This window comes from Danio rerio, chromosome 20, assembly GCF_049306965.1.
Source record: "Danio rerio strain Tuebingen ecotype United States chromosome 20, GRCz12tu, whole genome shotgun sequence".
Lineage (NCBI taxonomy): Eukaryota > Metazoa > Chordata > Actinopteri > Cypriniformes > Danionidae > Danio > Danio rerio.
This window is the reverse complement of record NC_133195.1, coordinates 17,082,091-17,100,364: the sequence shown is the minus strand read 5'-3', so window position 1 is coordinate 17,100,364 and position 18,274 is coordinate 17,082,091. Positions and strand designations below refer to the sequence as shown.

At 35.8% G+C, this 18,274-nt stretch overlaps 1 protein-coding gene across 3 annotated transcripts in view; it reads left to right on the top strand.

Moving 5' to 3' along the window:
• Positions 1 to 18,274, top strand: part of fam20b (FAM20B glycosaminoglycan xylosylkinase) — a 65,546-nt gene that overhangs the window by 41,272 nt on the left and 6,000 nt on the right. For all 3 annotated transcript variants that reach the window (XM_073932578.1, XM_073932579.1, NM_001044818.1), the window contains exons 5-8: positions 1,940 to 2,049; positions 4,381 to 4,552; positions 14,804 to 14,995; positions 17,195 to 17,254. In XM_073932578.1, coding sequence (XP_073788679.1) covers positions 1,940 to 2,049; positions 4,381 to 4,552; positions 14,804 to 14,995; positions 17,195 to 17,254 — 534 coding nt within the window. The remainder of the gene's footprint in view (positions 1 to 1,939; positions 2,050 to 4,380; positions 4,553 to 14,803; positions 14,996 to 17,194; positions 17,255 to 18,274) is intronic.

Sequence of the window (18,274 nt, the reverse complement as noted above, 5' to 3'; positions counted from 1 at the left end):
GACGATGTTGGCGCGCGCTTTCTCGTCAAGACGACAAGGGCGAAGCACGGCCGTCTCTTTTTAGTCGTTAGATAAAAAAAAGCATATATATGTATTATACAGTAAACCTAACGTGTTATCTCGTATGACCATTGTTAAATACACACCGAATAACTTACTCTTCAGACAGAATTTTGCTTGCTTCCCTCTAAAGACGGCAGAGAAAATGGCGGTTGGTCACGCTGATGTCCTGCCTGTCTGGACGTTGACGTCACGTGCGTGCTTTTTCACGTCGTTGTTCCCAACCCAGCACTGCTGGGTTATAGATCAAGACCGATTTTCAACCCAAATAGGGTTAAATCAACCCAAAATTGTTACCCAGCAGTCTCAACCCAGCAATTGGGTTAAAAAACCAACCCAGCGTTTTTTAGAGTGCAGGACCAAAAATATACACAGCTATTTAGTATGCGGAAAAAAATCGTGCATTTAAAAGATAAATACAGCAAGATTTCTAAATATCAACAGGGTATTTACACATACCATCCCTGCACTATATAAAATAATCCTTGTCAAATTGTACAATAAACTTAGCAGTATTAATACATAAACTGATATCTATCAGCTGGTAAACATCGCTTGTATATTGTTTATAATTTTCTTTGCCGTTTTTAATTGGTTTATTTGATGCTTTCATTATGTCTGGCAAAGGGGAGTTTACATACATTTTAATGTTTATTAGCATTTTTCAAAAAAAAAAAAAAGCCAACGGTAAAAGATGTTTATAAATAATATAACATTTACAGCTCTTTTTGTTATTTAATATTCTCTTTCTTGAACATTCATATTTTATAATTGCAAATTCAGGAGATTCAATAACTCAACATGGCGAAACTCAAAATGTCAGAGACGTCTTTAAATGAAGTTCAAATGACGTTACAGGAGATCAATGTGGAGATCGGCTAACATAAGTTTTGTCTTCCTAATTATTATTTCAGACCATAAAGAGAATTACTGTTAGATATGATCACCTGTATTTTCCCCATCATGACTAGGTTAAGCGTGTATCAGCAAATAATAGAGCCTAATAAAAGCCTCACCTTACCGAATAAACAGTGTTCCACCAGATCCTGTATGCAAGAAACTATAGTTTACTGCTGAACTCGTTTTATAATGGTAAAATAACAAAGAAATCGAATAATAACACTTCAATCTCCTGCCAAAGCTGCGACGGTCTGCTTTGAGAAACTGTCAATCACAATTGTCAATCACGATGACACGCCCAGCATTAAATTACAGGCTAAAAACAAACTGTTTACAAAAATAAGGATCTGCACTCATTTCAGCATGATAACCATTGCCTTAATTGACCAGAACCATCTTTCAGGACATTTTATTGCAAGTGTAATTAATGTTTTTATTTGGGCTCAAGTCTCGTTCATTAACACGGAGGAGGCAGGCTTTAGGACTTGTACTGCAGCCAGCCCCCAGGGGGCGATCTAATGTCTAGGAGCATCACTCAAAAGCCGGTGTCATGAGAAATCGGGTCCCCCCCTGCCAATAGGGTCCACCTAGGATTCTATTGGTTTACTGGAGCTTTTATTTTAGATGTGCTACCACTTCTTATGTAAATATATAATGTTACATATAAATACATAAAAACATAAAAAAACATCACTTAATGTTTAAAAATGTTTCAATTAAATTAAATATGCATATATTTATCTTGTAGTTACCGATAATAATGTTTCTAATATAGTGTTGTTAAAATGTCAAGACTGAGAATAGACTATAAAAATATGATTTTAATGTGGAGAAGTACAATAGTTTTTGATCAGGCATTCAACGCAGACGATCCATTGGGGTCCTAAGCGGAGCGATTTCTCATGACACTGGCGCATGGCACACTTGATACTGAATGATGCGTCTATACTGGTTTCGTCTTTTTAATCTCCTCCTGCAGGATTCTGGGTTTTAGGAGAGCGCCTCTGGTGGTGGGGAGGTTTATGAATCTGCGCACGGAGATAAAACCAGTGGCTACAGATCAACTGCTGAGCACTTTCCTGATGCACGGTCAGTTTCACACTATTCTTCTTCTTTTTGTTTTTCTCTCGACTGATCAAATAATACATCCCATTTTTTTGCGTATTGTCTTTTTTTTTTCTTAATTTTCCTTATTGTCCTCTAATAATATCTATAGGACTTTTTAAAATGTAGGCTGAGTCAGAGCAGCTTAGCTTGAAGTTGTGGTAAATTAAAACTACTTCAGTTGTTGTCACTGTTCAGTTTAGTTCTGTTCATGCTAATGCAAATTGCTATATAAATATATGAAAAAATAAATAGTTCACTCAGGCGTCACGGTGACGCAGTGGGTAGCACGAGTGCCTCACAGCAAAAAGGTCACTGGTTCGATCCTCGGCTGGGTCAGTTGGCATTTCTGTGTGGAGTTTGCATGTTCTCTTCATGTTCAGTATTCCTCCGCGTGCTCTGGTTTCACATGCATTATAGGTGAATTGGGTAAGCTAAAATTGTCCGTTGTGTATGTGTGTGAATAAGTGTGTATGGATGTTCTCCAGTGATGGGTTGCAGCTGGAAGGGTATCCGCTGTGTAAAAAATAGGCCGGATAAGTTGGCGGTTCATTCCGCTGTGGCGACCCCAGATTAATAAAGGGACTAAGCTGGAAAAAAAATGAATGAATGAATACTAAGTAATAACTTCCTATTTGTTGAACTATTGCATGAAATGACATTTGAGATTGTGCACACACTCACTCTTGATTGTATGATATAAATGTACTATATCAAAAGATTTTTTTTTGCTATCATAAAAGTGTAACACAGTCAATCCTTTCAAACATTCTAGATGTGCTTGTTTATCTTTTGTGACATGTCAGCTCACACAATATTAATACCACAATTATGATAATATCATAAACATGCCTAGCTAAACACCATCATAAACTTTGTTCGGATTGTTGATATTACTTGCTACTTTTTTTTTTTTTTTTAAATCTCTGTAAAAATCTGTTTTTGGTTAATTGAAATTCTTCTATTAGTTGTTCGATTGACTTTAAATAGTCATTGGAATTAAAGTGTATTTGTATTCATAAATAAATTAAATGCAATTTTGTTCTCACCTGCCATTTTATTAGGTGCGCCTTTCTTGTAGCGGGTTGGACCTCCTTTTGCCTTCAGAACTGCCTTAATAATTTGTGGCATAGATTCAACAAAATACTGGAAAAATTCCTCTGAGATTATAGTCTATATTGACATGATAGCATCATGCAGTTGTTGCAGATTTTTCAGCTGCAAATTTCCTGTTCCATCACATCCCAAAGGTGCTCTATTGGATTGAAATCTGGTGACTGTGGAGGCCATTTAAGTACAGTGAACTCATTGTTATGTTCAAGAAACCAGTCTGAGATGATTTGCACTTTATGACATGATGCATTATCCTGCTGGAAGTAGCCATCAGAAGATGAATACACTGTGGTCATAAAGGGATGGACATGGTCAGCAACAATTCTCAGGTAGGCTGTGGCATTGAAACGATGCTCAATTGGTACTAATGGGCTAAAAGTGTGCCAAGAAAATATGCCTACACCACCACCACAACCAGCCTCAGCCTGTGAGAATTGAATTCTTAGTTTCCTGTTCTTAGCTGATAGGAGTGTCACCCATTGTGATCCATTGCTGCTGTAGCCCATGCGCCTCAAGGTTGGACGTGTTGCATTCAGAGATGCTCTTCTGCATACCTCGAGTTCAGTTACGTTGAGTTACTGTTGCCTTTCCATCAGCTGGAACCAGTCTGGTCATTCTCCTCTTACCTCTGGCATAAACAAGGCATTTGCGCCCACAGGACAGCCACTCACTGGATATTTTCTTTTTTTCTGATCATTCTCTGCAAACCCTAAAGATGGTTGTGCGCGAAAATCACAGTAGATCAGCAGCAGTTTCTGAAATACTCAGACCAGCCCATCTGGCACTAACAACGATCACTTAAATCACCATTCTTCCCACTTTCCACCCATTCTGATGCTCGGTTTGAACTGCAGCAGATTGTCTTGACCTTGTCTACATGCCTAAATGCATTGAGTTTCTGCCATGTAATTGGCTGAGTAGAGATTTGTGTTAACAAGCAGATGGACAGGTGCACCTAATAAAGTGGCCAGTGAGTGTATGTTGCAATTATGTTTCCCCCTGCTGAACAAAATAATTTACTTGGACTTGAACCTTCATTATTTTTGTGTACATTACACCTCTGGAAAGCTTTTTTTTGAACTGCAGCATAATTTATAACCATCTATTCTTCCCTTTAAATCAATTCTCACAGCTCCTTCCTAATATTTTTTCAAGCAGTGTTACAAATGGTAACAGATGCTAATGTCTCTCTTCCCTGTGTAGGGAATAATACATGCTTCTATGGCAAGTGTTATTACTGTCGTGAGACGGAGCCAGCGTGCGCAGAAGGGGATGTGATGGAGGGATCGGTGACTTTGTGGCTCCCTGACGTCTGGCCCTTACAGAAACACAGACACCCATGGGGACGCACATACAGAGAAGGCAAACTCGCCAGGTACTCTTCTGCACCAGAGTGTCCGTGGGGTCTTAAAAAGTCTTACATTTCAAAAGCAAATTTCAGACCTCAAATTCGCTGAAATATAGGGTTGTAGGTCTTAAATTGGTTTAACCATGTCTTTTTTTTTATCGACGTAAAGCTACCCAATCAGGTTAACATGCATACAATCACCTACAATACATCTCAATAGAACATTATTTAAAGTTGCATTTATTCACTCTATTAAGTAAAAAAAAATGTAAAAAATATAAAAATATAATAAACTATGTACTTAACTAGTTTTCTTGTTTTGACACATTATTTGAATTATGTGGCTAAGAAAAACCTTTTGTAAGTATTTATTTTAATCGAGAATGGTCTGCACAGTCACCAGAACGAAATATTATTGAACCTTTTTTGGTTCTTTGGAAGAAGTGAGTCAGGAAATGTTTTCTCCAGCATATTTTTCATTAAAAATCAACAAAAATAATGTATAAGTCTGAAATTGTATTTATAATGGTCTTAAAAGGTCTTAAATTTGGCTTGGTGAACCCTCCATAAACCCTGTGAGCTCTCTTTTCACTGGTCTTTTCCCTTTGCCATCTATTTTCACTGTTTTACCGGAATGAGTGTGTATTGGTTCACACTGCTATATTTAGTGCTCAGAGCACTTTCAGCTTGATGGCCTGTGGTTGGATTAATGTGTTTGTTGGTGTCTATTGGACAGTGGGGGTTTTACTAAACTCATGGGATTAAAAACGTGCTACCTTTACATCCTCTTAAAATTTTTGTAAATGTAAGGTTACTTGTTTGAAATGAGACATGGATAGTTGTTTTTAGGAAACTCGTAGATGAATTGCATACTCTGTGTTGGTTGAGTCATTCACTTTTTAAATGATTGATTTATTGACTGGTATTTTTTGTTAGCTTAATTACTTTAATTTGTGTTATTAGTAAATACTTCATATACACTAACAAAAAATAAATAAATAAAAAACATTGGAATTCATATTTTATGATCAAACTCCAAGATGACCATGCCAATATTAATCTGGCTCAATCTGTAAAGAAAGGTGTCATTTTCAGACAACTATTGACTTGAAGCAACAACATGTAAGTCTCCTATTGAGATTAGTCTGTGAAATGGACATTTTCATTTTGGCTTAACATAACTTTTATTAAATGTGAACTTTCAGGCAACAACGCCTATGAAAATGTTAAATTTTAAACACACATACACCAAATACAAATACTGAGAGGATAGTTCAGCTCTGATGATCAGTTCTTCATATTCATATTCTTAATTTCTAAACTTGTAAATCTGAACTTGTAAGTTTTTTTTTTTCTGTTGAACACAAAGGAAGATAATTTGAAGAATGTTTGGGGGGAAAATTAGCCATTGATATTCATATTAGCAACCAATGTTATAATAGTTTTGTATTTTTCTTTCTTTTTTATTGTTTATTTCGTTTTGACTTTTTGTTTTCAAATTCAGTTAGTTTAATTTGTTTTTGAGGGGTACATTTACTAATTTTTATTAGTTTCTTTATTTCAAAATGTCTTAGTTTTAGTGATAACACTTTATAATAACTACACACTATGAATCTTTTGTCAAGCATTAGCCAGTTAGTAAGTTAGTAAGCAGTTTGTAACTGCAGTTACAATTGCTCTATTCTTGACCTATAATAACCACATTTATAATGTGCTTAATCATTTTATTTTCATAATTTGTGACTGGATTTTTCATTAATACATGAAGTAAACCTTCCTTTGAAGAACAGTTCCATCTACCACTACCATCTACCCATCCTCAAATTCAAATACAACAGCCCACAAGATAGCAGTCTTAAGTAAAATATGTGAGCAAGACAGCTTCTGAAGTTAAATACACAGTAGTGATGGAAAATTCGGATTTTTAACGCGAACCGGATCTTTTTTGACAATCTTCCCAGGTTTGAAATCTCACTCAACATATCAAAAATATTTAGTCAGCAATCATATTTTAGTCAATTAAAACATGATCGGAAAAGTTTCTTATAGTAAAGTTTTGCAACCCAGCTGTAGCATGGCTCACTTATTTAAATTCCATAATGGCTTTCTGTTATGAAATAAACGTGTACTTCGCCAGATCTGCTTGTTTAAGCCCTCAGTTTACCCTTGCTGCAGTAGTTCAAGTTCAGGTTAGTCAAAGCAGGCTGTCATGTACTGTTTGTGTTCAGTTCACTGAATTACACATGAGCAGTATTATCAGTTCACCGCTTCTTAAAACTGATCTCAGTGTACAGTTCTAATACATGAATAACTCCATGTATATTGGTTTATTTGAGTCAGAGGAGGCTATCAGGCATAATAAAAAGTTGTTTGTGGATAAGTGCTTAACGTTATTGAAGACGTGTATTGTTTCAGTTCAGTTCGATTTGGTGAATTAGTTCAACCAGTTCACCAGCTCGGGTCGCATTTAATGTGTCACTGCTGCTGTCATGTTCAGACATTGTTTTTGTCGCGGGCGTAACAGCGAAGATGATTGGAGGAGGACCGGCTTGATCTGGCCTATGGCAGCAGGATTACAGACTCTGTACAGCTGTACAGTCATGTGCATGTCAGCGCGAAGTAAATAGATTTACTTCTAAAAGGCTTACAGCATGTATTAAATACACTTACAAAGACGAAAACAAAGGACATTTTTGCTAGTTTCAGTTAGTTTTGTGTGTACACAATACAGTTTCAGTTAGTTCTAGTTTTAACACTCGTTCTTTTTATTTCAGTTAACAGAAATGTTTTTTCAATTCTAGTTTTCGATTTTTCGTTAACTATAATAACCTTAGTAGGAACAGCAAAAATTACTATAAAAGTAAATGGCTTTTTTTTCCACATTCTTCAAAATATCTTCTTTTGTGTTCAAGAGTAAAAAGAAACTCAAACATGTTTGGAACATGTGGAGGGTGAGTAAATAATCACATAACTTTTATTTTTGGGTGAACTATCCCGTTAAACTGCATGCTTAACTAAATATTTTCTGATTACTTGTTGGAAGAAAAAAACTTAAAAAGCAAATCTTAAAAAGTAGCAGCAGCAGAAGAAAATGTTCTCTCAAATGGAAGTCTGTATGGCTTGTAAACAAACCCATTATTTCAAATGAAGTGTCTCATTTCCTGATCTCTTTCCCAATAATTTCCTGTCTAATTGTGCGTTGCTATGTAATGTAATGATAAATGATGCATAAGTGTGTACTTTAAGTTTGTAAAAGTTTGGTAACACTGCAATTATGGCGAGTCAGCAGGAAAGGTTTCATATTCTCCACATCTGTTTTTTTCCCACTACTTTGCCAGCAGTATATTGTGGGCAGTCACAACAACCCCAAAGAGCTGTTCAAACCAAGATGATAATTAAAGTTGCAACCTCAGTGTTTGATAATCATATTAATGATGCAAAAATAGTTCAAACCACATCTGTAATGACAAAATTGTTGGAATAACTTTAGGAATAATTTATTTTGGTTGATTAACGATTAAACATTGACAAACAATCAGAATCCATGTGCCTTTAAAAACTCAAGCATTGAAAGGGGCCCACTCCACCTTTATCGAAAATAGAACTGTACCATGACTGCAGCAGGTGCAATGATATCACGCACAGCCTAAAAATATTTCTCTGCACCTTTATTTACACCACTAGTTAGAATGTGTATAATATCAATATCATTATGGCAGCAATGTTCACCGTTTATTACGCCAGAATGAGAATATAGTTCTAGTCACCTAGAAAATAGCAACTTTTCATTTTCTGTCAGTCTTAGTACAGGATGTATCTACAGAAAAGTCAACTATTGAAACTTTTTTTTTTTTTTTTTTTTAATAAAATTTGAGTGAAATGCTAATGGTCTAATCCAGGGGTCATCAACCTTTTTGAAACTTAGAGCTACTTCTTGGGTACCAATTGTTGTGAAGAGCTACCAGTTTGATGCACATTTCTTAAATAACAATTTTTCTCAATTTACTTTTAATTATTATATGTTGTTGTTATTAATGATTAATGATATTCATCTATGTGAAGACACGGATCATGTTAATGATTTCTCACAATAGTTCTCAACAATGATTTAACAAGGTAAGAAACAGAAATATCAATATGCAACACTTTATTTGTCTGAAATAGTTTTAGCTTTTTTATATATATACACCTTAATGTCATTAACACATTTTACACCAATGCAGGTGTGATTTAAAAAAAAAATAGCTTTCAAAAAAATACTGGATTCAGCTTACTGGTAAGTGGTGCAATGGTAAGCTATTTTTAGAACAGGCCTGATGGGAACTCATGTAATCCTTGTGGGCTACCTGGTGCCCGTGGGCACCATGTTGGTGACCCCTGGTCGAATCTGATTTAATGATTCATGCTAAGCTAAACTAAAACTGCTCCAGCCAAACTGTATTAGCACTAGTTTCTATTCAGTGACCTACAGGAAAGTCTGAACATAATGCAATGCACCAATATGCTCATAGTGAAGATTTTATTCATTGATGATTAGAAGTGATTCATTTATATAAAAAAGGCGATGTACTATTAACAAACATTAAGGGTGCTTTTACACCTGTAGTATGTTTCCTTTGGACTGGACAAAGGTTGAACATGATACATTATTAAGTTTGAGCTTTGAAAAAAACATTGTGTAGAATTATGCAGTATAGACTTACAACATAGAGAGAAATAACAAGACTGTGATGCAGATCAATGTTGATCTTTCTTTCGAGGTGTCAGTGCACAAATGAACAAAACAATAGGCCGAATACAAAATATTATAAGATATCAGACATTGATTTCAGTCTTCAGTCTTTCCTAATGGTTGAACAGCTCTCGTAAATTTTTCAGCATGTTTTTAGTTTCGTATTCGATATGAAACATATCTTGCCCTACTCCTCATTCTCTCTTCATATAGTTGTGTATATGGCTGTTATATAACTTTAATACACTGTGATATAGCCTTGTTCAGTGGATCGTATTGCTTTCTCACTACAATTGATCCACTCTAGAGGTCGTTTATATTGATCCGAGACATTCAGCTCATTCAGTCGGTCTCGGATTGTTTCCACACCAGGTTCTGAAACAAACGTCTAGACATGAAAGCACCCTTAGTTCTGTTTCAAACCAGACTGACTGCTCTGAACCGAACCAGTTGAAATGAATTAAAAAGCAGTCACATGACAACCACATAATTTTTATACTTGACAAATTTACTCAACTGCATTTCTTTGGTCAAAACTAACACGTGGAAAGCTCGCATGCGCAAGACACAGAAGTAAACAAAGAGCGGAGGGAAAAGTAAGCAAACAGTATTGACCTCTCCAACTGCCATAATTGTGGTAAAGTGTCAAAAAACGTTTTCTTGTCCTAGAATGCACATCACAGCTGATCATGACAGCTGGTTTAGCCCAAAAATCAAAGTACTTTTTGCATTTGCTTCAGATTGAGGTTTGTTTACATTCTCTGTCAAACTTACAGCTCCAGGAATCACTTGAAAGCATGCCGAGGCCACCTCTTCGAAGAGGTCCTTTTTTGGTGTGCACCCTAGTACGATTGCCGCTTTCACACCTGCCGAAATGAACCGCACCAAAAAGGAAAACAAACTTTGTTATGTTTTAACCAAACTAAGGGTGCGTTCACACCTAGACATTTGTTTCAGAACAAACTTGGTTCGTTTGCTCAGTTAGCGCGGTTCGTTTGTCAAATGTAAAACCCGCAATCGCAATTAGATCCATGCCAAAACAATCGGTCGAAGATCGCCTGAATGAGGTGGTCTTGGCTCAATTGAAACCAATTCTGGAACAGATTGATTGTAGTGAAAAAGCAATTCGATCCAACGTACTAACTAACCAGGCTATATAACAGTGTATTATGAATATGTAATAGTCATATGTATGACTATACGAAAAGACAATTATGAGTAGAGCGGGATGCCATCATTCCTGTCTGAGAATGTGCATTTCATGTTGAATATAAAAGTGAAAGCATGCTGTAACAGTTATAAAAGCTGTTTATTCCTTTAAGAAAATTAACATAAACTACCATATTTTTTTCTCCATATTTTAATCTTACAATATTTTGTATTAGACCTATTGTTTTGTTCATTTGTTCATTTCACCTCGAAAAAAAGATCAACATTGATCTGCTTCATGATCTGACTGCAGTCTCACTTCATCTGTTATTTCTCTCTATAATGTAAGCCTATAATGCATAATTCTAACAATGTTTTTTAACAGATTGAATGATTTGAACGATTTTTACAACCTTTGACAACTGAAATGAGGCTCTGTATGGGAAAGTCTTACCTCTCTCATTTATATTTGGATTTGATTTCTGTGAGTGTCAAAATTAAAAATTGCACCTTTTTGCTAATAATGTCTCATTTCTCATCATCATAAATTAAAATAATGATGTATGACAACTGAGCAGAATCTGTATGACTCTGTGAAAATTTGACCAATTTGAGGAGAGTGATTTGTTTGAACTCTTCTGGTCGTTTAGAAACTTTGCCTTGTGTAAGTAAACCGCACCAATTTTAATCCCTGTTTCAGTACAAAACAACCGATCTACAGGTGTGAAAGCACCCTAGATAAGGTAGGTGGGAAAGCACCCTAAGATGATGTCCACACTGCTGAAAGTGACATTTAGATTAATATGTAAATATGTGCTTGTCTCTTTCCTCTCAATAACAAAAAATCACTCGGTCGAGTAAAAAGTGCAGTTTAGTAAGCATCTGATCGTAGCATTATGGAGATCACTGCTGTTTACTTGCATTATTTCAACAGATGAGGTCTTAGAATGTAGCTATGATAGTTAGATTATGGTGCATTTGTTTTTGGACATTTGCATCAAAGTTCTTACACAAAAAAAAAAAAAATAAATCACTATTAGTGGTTTAACGGATCACGAATCTCACAGTTTGGATCACATTATGGTTTTTTAGTCACAGATCGGATTATTTTTCGGTTCAGCCAAAAAGGGGAGGAGACTAATGTAATTTGCTTTCCATTTATTGTGAAAACAGTACTGCAATACACTTCTGGTTTTGACAAACAGAACTTAGAACCTGTTGGTTAAAAATAAAATAAAGAAATAATCAGCTGAATAAAAATAAACTTAAATATTGAGTAGTGTGAAAAATGTATAAATGTATAAATCTAACATTTATAATTTGTACAACCCATATTTATTTTTAGTCTCATTTTCACGCGTTTCTCTCAGGTCACACGTATTCCGAACCGTGGGTTGTGATTATAGACTGTAAAAGGTATGGACATAGTATCTGACACCACCCATGGGTTTATAAAGAACCCAAAAAAGCTAGCAGTAGGAGTGGCCAACTGTTGCCATATTGGTCGCGCGTCATCCCACAAACCGAGGGATACCAAATGAGGGTAAAGAGGCGGAACGTGAGCGTAGCTACAGACACATGCTGGCATTCTGCTTAGACAGGCTTTCCTATGGGAGAAACGTTAAATACTTCATTACCTGCAACTCGTTTGGGTTCTGACCACATGTGCTTGGTTGTGAACTATATCAATAAGGTGTTTAGACTTTAAAACACTGTTGTAATACATTGAGTCACTAAGCATTGTTCTTATGATGTTTTTCAACAGGAGGAAAACGCAAATTACTTAAAAACACTTCAGATATAGTCTGTGTTAGTAAATGCAAGGCTATTAATAAAATCCAGCAACACCAATCCATTTATAGAGATGGTATATAAGTATATAATTTCACTCAGCTGGGAAATGGAGGCCACGTGAATAGTTTGTGAGCACAATTAAGTGCACACAGCATGCCATATTATCTGATAATTGTAGGAAATAATTTCAAAAGACAACTGACTGTGTAAAGCCACATAAAACATCACAAAAATACGATGAATATGCCGAGATCAGCTGCTGGAGTCAGCTGAGGTGAAGTTACGGCGAGGTTGCCACTTGGTTGTGATCCGTATGAATCATGGATCAAATGCGATCCGTTACACCCTTATCACTAAGCATTTCTGAAGTGTGCTTCACACATGAGTGGGCTTGACAAACCACCTGTACAGTATAGAAACACTCTTCACTCCCATCTCAAAACACACCCTTACTCTAGCATTTTAATTCTGACACTGACAGTTCCTTTGTATAATTAGCACTTCCTGTGTGTACTGCCTCTTCATGTTGATTTGCTCAAAATCAGAAGTGACTTTGGACAAAAGCGTCTGCCAAATGACTTAATGTAAATCTACTTGAGACTATAGACTGTGTAAATCTGGCTGTTTAAGACTACATTTAGAATCAAATCTTTGCATTACTAGTAGCTGCACATGCTGCAGATCAGCATATAGAAAGGTAAACGTTTTAGGTGATCTTATCATCTCTGCCGCTGTCAATTTACTGTAAAGGTTTTGGTTTAGAAGTCTAGCCTAGTTTGGCTATTACTGATCTGTTCATATTGTGACAACAACTGAATTATTTTGGTCTGAAGTTCTCTGAAACTCTTTGTTCTGCAAACTCGGGTATCAAATGCATTGCAGCAATCCAGAAATGTCTTTCATATTCAGTTTTAGCTGATTTATTTTTAGATGCCTTTGAGGGGAAATTGTCTGTGGTGTATAATACAATTTTTTAAACATAAGCTTAAAAAATTGTAATTAATTAACACAGTTTTTATTTTTATATATTTTGATTAAAATAAAAACAGTTCTTCTGATTTTTATGTTTGAGCTTGAAAAATTCCTCCAAATAATGTGCTCTGCAATATTCAATTGAATTTATGTTTATTTCTATAGCGTTTTTACAATGTAGATTGTGTTAAAGCTGCTTAACATAGAAGTTCAAGTAAATTGAAACTGTCAGTTCAGTTTAGTTCAGTTCAGTGGGGTTTAATTTTCATTGCTGTGAGTCCAAACACTAAAGAGCAAATCCATCGATGCGCAGCTACACAAGTCCCAAACCAAGCAAGCTAGTGGTGAGGAACAACCTTCACCAATTGACGAAAGTGAATGAAAAAACCTTGAGAGAAACCATACTCAGTTGAGGATGACCATTTCTCCTCTGGCCAAACTTCTTGTGCAGAGCTGCAGTCTAGGCAACGGAGGCTGGAGAACGCTGGACGTCCATCGTGGAGTAGCTGCAGGTGCGAGTAGGTCACCGGCAGGTGTTCAGGCTGGCCCATGGGATCAATGCTGAGACTCGTCTGTCACTGGTGTCTTTCAGGAATCAGTCTCATGCTCTCCACTCCTCCATGACCGCTATAGCATCTGCTCAGAATACGGCCTCAGAATAAGTGTTCTGTTTTCGGCATGATCTCTTCACAGGTCCTGGATTACATCAATGGTGCTGCACAATCTCTAGAGGCCTCAGGATGAGTATCCAGAGGGAAAAAATGCCATTGTTGCTTTTTTTAGTTGTTGTTGAGGAAACCAAGGTGATGCTCCTCTTATGGCTGCACAATATTGGAAGTAAAAATTATAAATACAAATAAGAGAATCCCTAAAATTATCATTAAAAAAGTAATACAATTCAAAAAAGTCAATTACTCAATCTTTTAATAAAATAAGTCAACCAATAAAAATAACATAATAACAAAACATTTAAATTAAATTAAATTAAATTAAATTAAAAATACAACTCTGCATTAATTCAGATGGTTTTTAATGATGTTTCTGTCTATTTTTGTCCACTGTGTTTATGACAGGCTAATGCATATTTCATTGCTGTTGAAATCATACTGGTGTTCTCTCCCTATTCATTAGAGATGTACAAGCATTGTGGGTTTAATGCTGTGGTATTGTAACTATGCAGCAGGAAATGCTACTTGGTTTCAGATTCCCCCCTCCCTCCCCTACTCACGCTCTCTTTCTCTCTCTCTCTCTCTCTCTCTCTCTCTCTCTCTCTCTCTCTCTCTCTCTCTCTCTTTCTTTTGTTTGCATTTTCATCTGTTTGCCACAATGGCACTAATACATCATGTCAGTGAAAGCAAGTGATCATGCCAGATGCATTCAAGTAAATGGTAATATTAAGCTGAAACTGTGATGTCCTGAATATTTGTAAAGGAATCTCTGCAAATGCATGTTGATACTAGGTAGGAACAGGGTCCTAAATATCCCATCAGCACCACGAAGGGAACAGTCATCATTGTTTGGTTGGGTTGGGGTTCCACTATCAGACCTTGATGAGAAATTCGCTTGCATCCAGAGCTATTTTCAGAAGGATGCATCTGCTGTTATTGATTGTGTTGATCGATGTGTTTTAGGTGGGAGTATGATGAGAGTTACTGCGAGGCTGTAAAGAAAATGCCCCCTTACGATGCTGGGCCGCGACTGCTGGATGTTATCGACACTTCCATCTTCGATTATCTTATTGGCAATGCTGACCGCCATCACTACGAGAGCTTCCAGGACGATGGCGGAGCAAGTATGCTCATCCTTCTGGATAATGCCAAAAGGTAGTGCAAGAGTTCTTCCAATAATGCAAAAAGGCATGATTTACAAAAATATATATATTTATTTGTATCTTTCAGCCAATGCAAACCAAAATAAACACTTTGGGCATGCAAACGTTTAAGTGAAACAATAATTAAATGCAACAATTAATGTTTTTGAGGCGCAGATGTTCTGAAGTCGCCAACCAAAACCAAACTAAAATCCTATGAACCAAAATAAACCTGGACCACGCCACCTTTGAAACTAACAAAGGAGGTCATTCACACACAAATATAAATTAATAAATAAACAAATTAAAAAAAATTCTTTAAGACAAATAAATACAAATACTATATCATGTTCATGTATACATCCGTCATGAAAAAAGTAATCAAATTAAATTCATGCTTGCTGTTTTTTTGCAGTGTACTTGCATGCGGAGAGAAAGTGTAAACTACCTAATTTAAAGCATAAACAAACAATAAAACAAAAATACACATTTACTACAGGAATAATACACAAGAAATAAATGAATAAGCAAAAAAACTTATTAAATAACCATTTAAACTAGGGCTGGGCAATTAATCGTAATTCAGTTTCAATTTCGTCTTCCAATAATTATGAAAAACATTAATCGAATTAAAAAGATTATTGCATCATATCCCATCCCCTTTCCAGCAGTATGCATTTGGTCCTCTGCAAAACTCAGTTTCAAATGAGATTAGTAAAAGCATGTACTGTAACGGGACATGTGCAGCATGGAATGCGCTTCATGTATTGATGTGTATTTGATGTTTTTTAAAGAGTGAAAGAGAACGCATGCATTGTGTATAAGAGACGAAAAGTTATCTTAAGGTGAGTGTATAAATAGTCAAATACATGCAAAATTTGGAACTTTGTTGCTCTTAAAGTGACTTTTTTACCTTTTCCATAATTGTGAGATTTAGAATATGTGTGCTACCCAAATAATGAGTCTTTGAGAATGAGTTTCTCCAGCCAGGTGGCGCATTAGACCAGGGGCTCATCTCCTGTTTCCAAAAATTCATCACAAACTGCTTGAGAAACTGTTTTACTATGATAATTGGTGATAAAAGAAATTGTGTTCAATTAGATGTACTTGTGTTTACTAACTGTTTATTCAGTTAAACATGAATTTTGAAATGTAGGCCTACATAAGCACAAAACAGCGATTTTTGATCACCTTAAAGTGACTAAAGTCATAACTGAACTAAACAGAAATGGAATAAAGACATGTGGAGTGTGCAGATATTAGTGGTATTATTGAAGTAAACACCGCAATCAGTAAACACCGTCATGTAGGACACGCAGCTGTCAGTAAAGGACCGTACACACAAACACACACACACACACACACACACATCGTGAAACGCAGAAGTTTTTTTCTTTCTATTTGGCCGTGTGATATTAAATTCTGTAACACTCCATACTCCAACAGTTAATGCTCCTTATTTGTGTCTAAAACCCCAGTTTGTCACAAAGATATGAATGAAATGTTCATAAGTTAAAGTTAAATTGGCAAACTTCAGTTAAAGTAAGGCATCCAGCTAAATTATTTCAGAAGGGCACTTTTTTGTCAGACGGCTCAGCGGTCAGATATAAATCCATGCTAAAATATCAATGTGAAAGTCATCATAGCCTGCGTAGAATAGACCCAGCTTTAAGAATAGATTAACGGGGCTTCTTTTTTTACTTAAATTGCACGATAAGAGTCTCGTGTTAGCGCAGCATGTTAACGCCGATAACGACCCACCACTACTATATATATTTATCTATATATATTATAAATTCAAACCCATATTTGGGATGGAAAATATGCAAATTGAGACCTCTAAGATGATCCTCATTGGTTGTCTTGTGTGCATTTGAAGTGCTGATTGGCCAACTAGAATCTAATAGAACGTACTTTGTACACTCAAAAAAGTTATGCTGATTGTTCAGACTACTTATTTAAAATGAGTTGAAACACATTTCTTGAAAATTTCTTTAGAACAACTTCATTGTTTTCTGTTTTAACCACCAAAGTGTTACGTTAACTTAATCTATTTGTGTTGGGACAACTTGAATGGATTTTGTGGAACCGTGCATTTTTAATATATGAAGAAACTTTTTTTCTTCCTTTTTTGTTCTTTTTAAATAAAAGTCTCAAAACCTAAACAAAAACTCCACGGTTTTGGTTTGAATTGTCATGCTTTCTTTTGCAGTTTTGGGAACCCGTCTTTGGATGAGAGGAGTATTCTCGCCCCGCTCTATCAGTGCTGCATGTGAGTTCTTACACAAACACTCAGTGCTCCTCAACTTCCTTTTGCAACCCACGCTATTGAGTTTCTATACTTCGATAAGCCTCAGACAGTCACTAACCTCTGGCTAAATTTATCTGTTGACTAGTGACAAACTCTTCCTGGTCTGTTCTTTTAAAACCAGACACACTCTCTCTAGTTCCTGTTGACTCAAGTACACAACACAATCACATAGCACATGCAACCCATAAAAAAGCGGTGTGTTTTTGCAATGCCTTGTGTGAGTCAGAGTTTCCACTGAAACGCGCGTATATGTGGGTTGTTCCAAGTAACTTGATCTGAATTGTTTCTAATTGGATATATGTTAACATTAAAATATAACAATCAGTTTGTGGTTGACCGATGGGTTTAGAAAGAAAGTTTGTGGACGAAAGCATTATTTTCTTTGGATGGATCGACAAACAAGCTCTAGTACGTATATAACTTTTTTATGTTGCCTCAGAATATATGAATAAATGTTCAAATGTTTCGAATCCAAAATTAATTGTTTTTGTTAGGATGGACTAACTTCATAAAAATAAATAAAATTATATATATATATATATATATATATATATATATATATATATATATATATATATATATATATATATATATATATATATATATAATGTGAACCTACACTGGTCTCCGATTATCATGCCATCGGTTCGGTTCAGTTCGAAATCTCAGTGTATCACTTTGCATTGACGATTCTTTCCATACACAGTTTTATATTTTCTTCACAGCACAGCAATTTTTGTAATTAAATGTATACAAATATTTAGATACTATTTGTAATACAATTTTGTTCTTTAATACAAACATTCAGATATATTAACGGTGCCTATAAACAATATAAGCATTTATAGCAAATCCTGATCCTTGTCTAAAAAGTCCTTTCTTACATCCCTTTGATTGGTCACGTGCTTAACTGAAAGGGCTGCGATTGGCTTTACGGGCTGGTGCTGTTCACACATGAGTAAAGCCCGGTTTAAACACAGA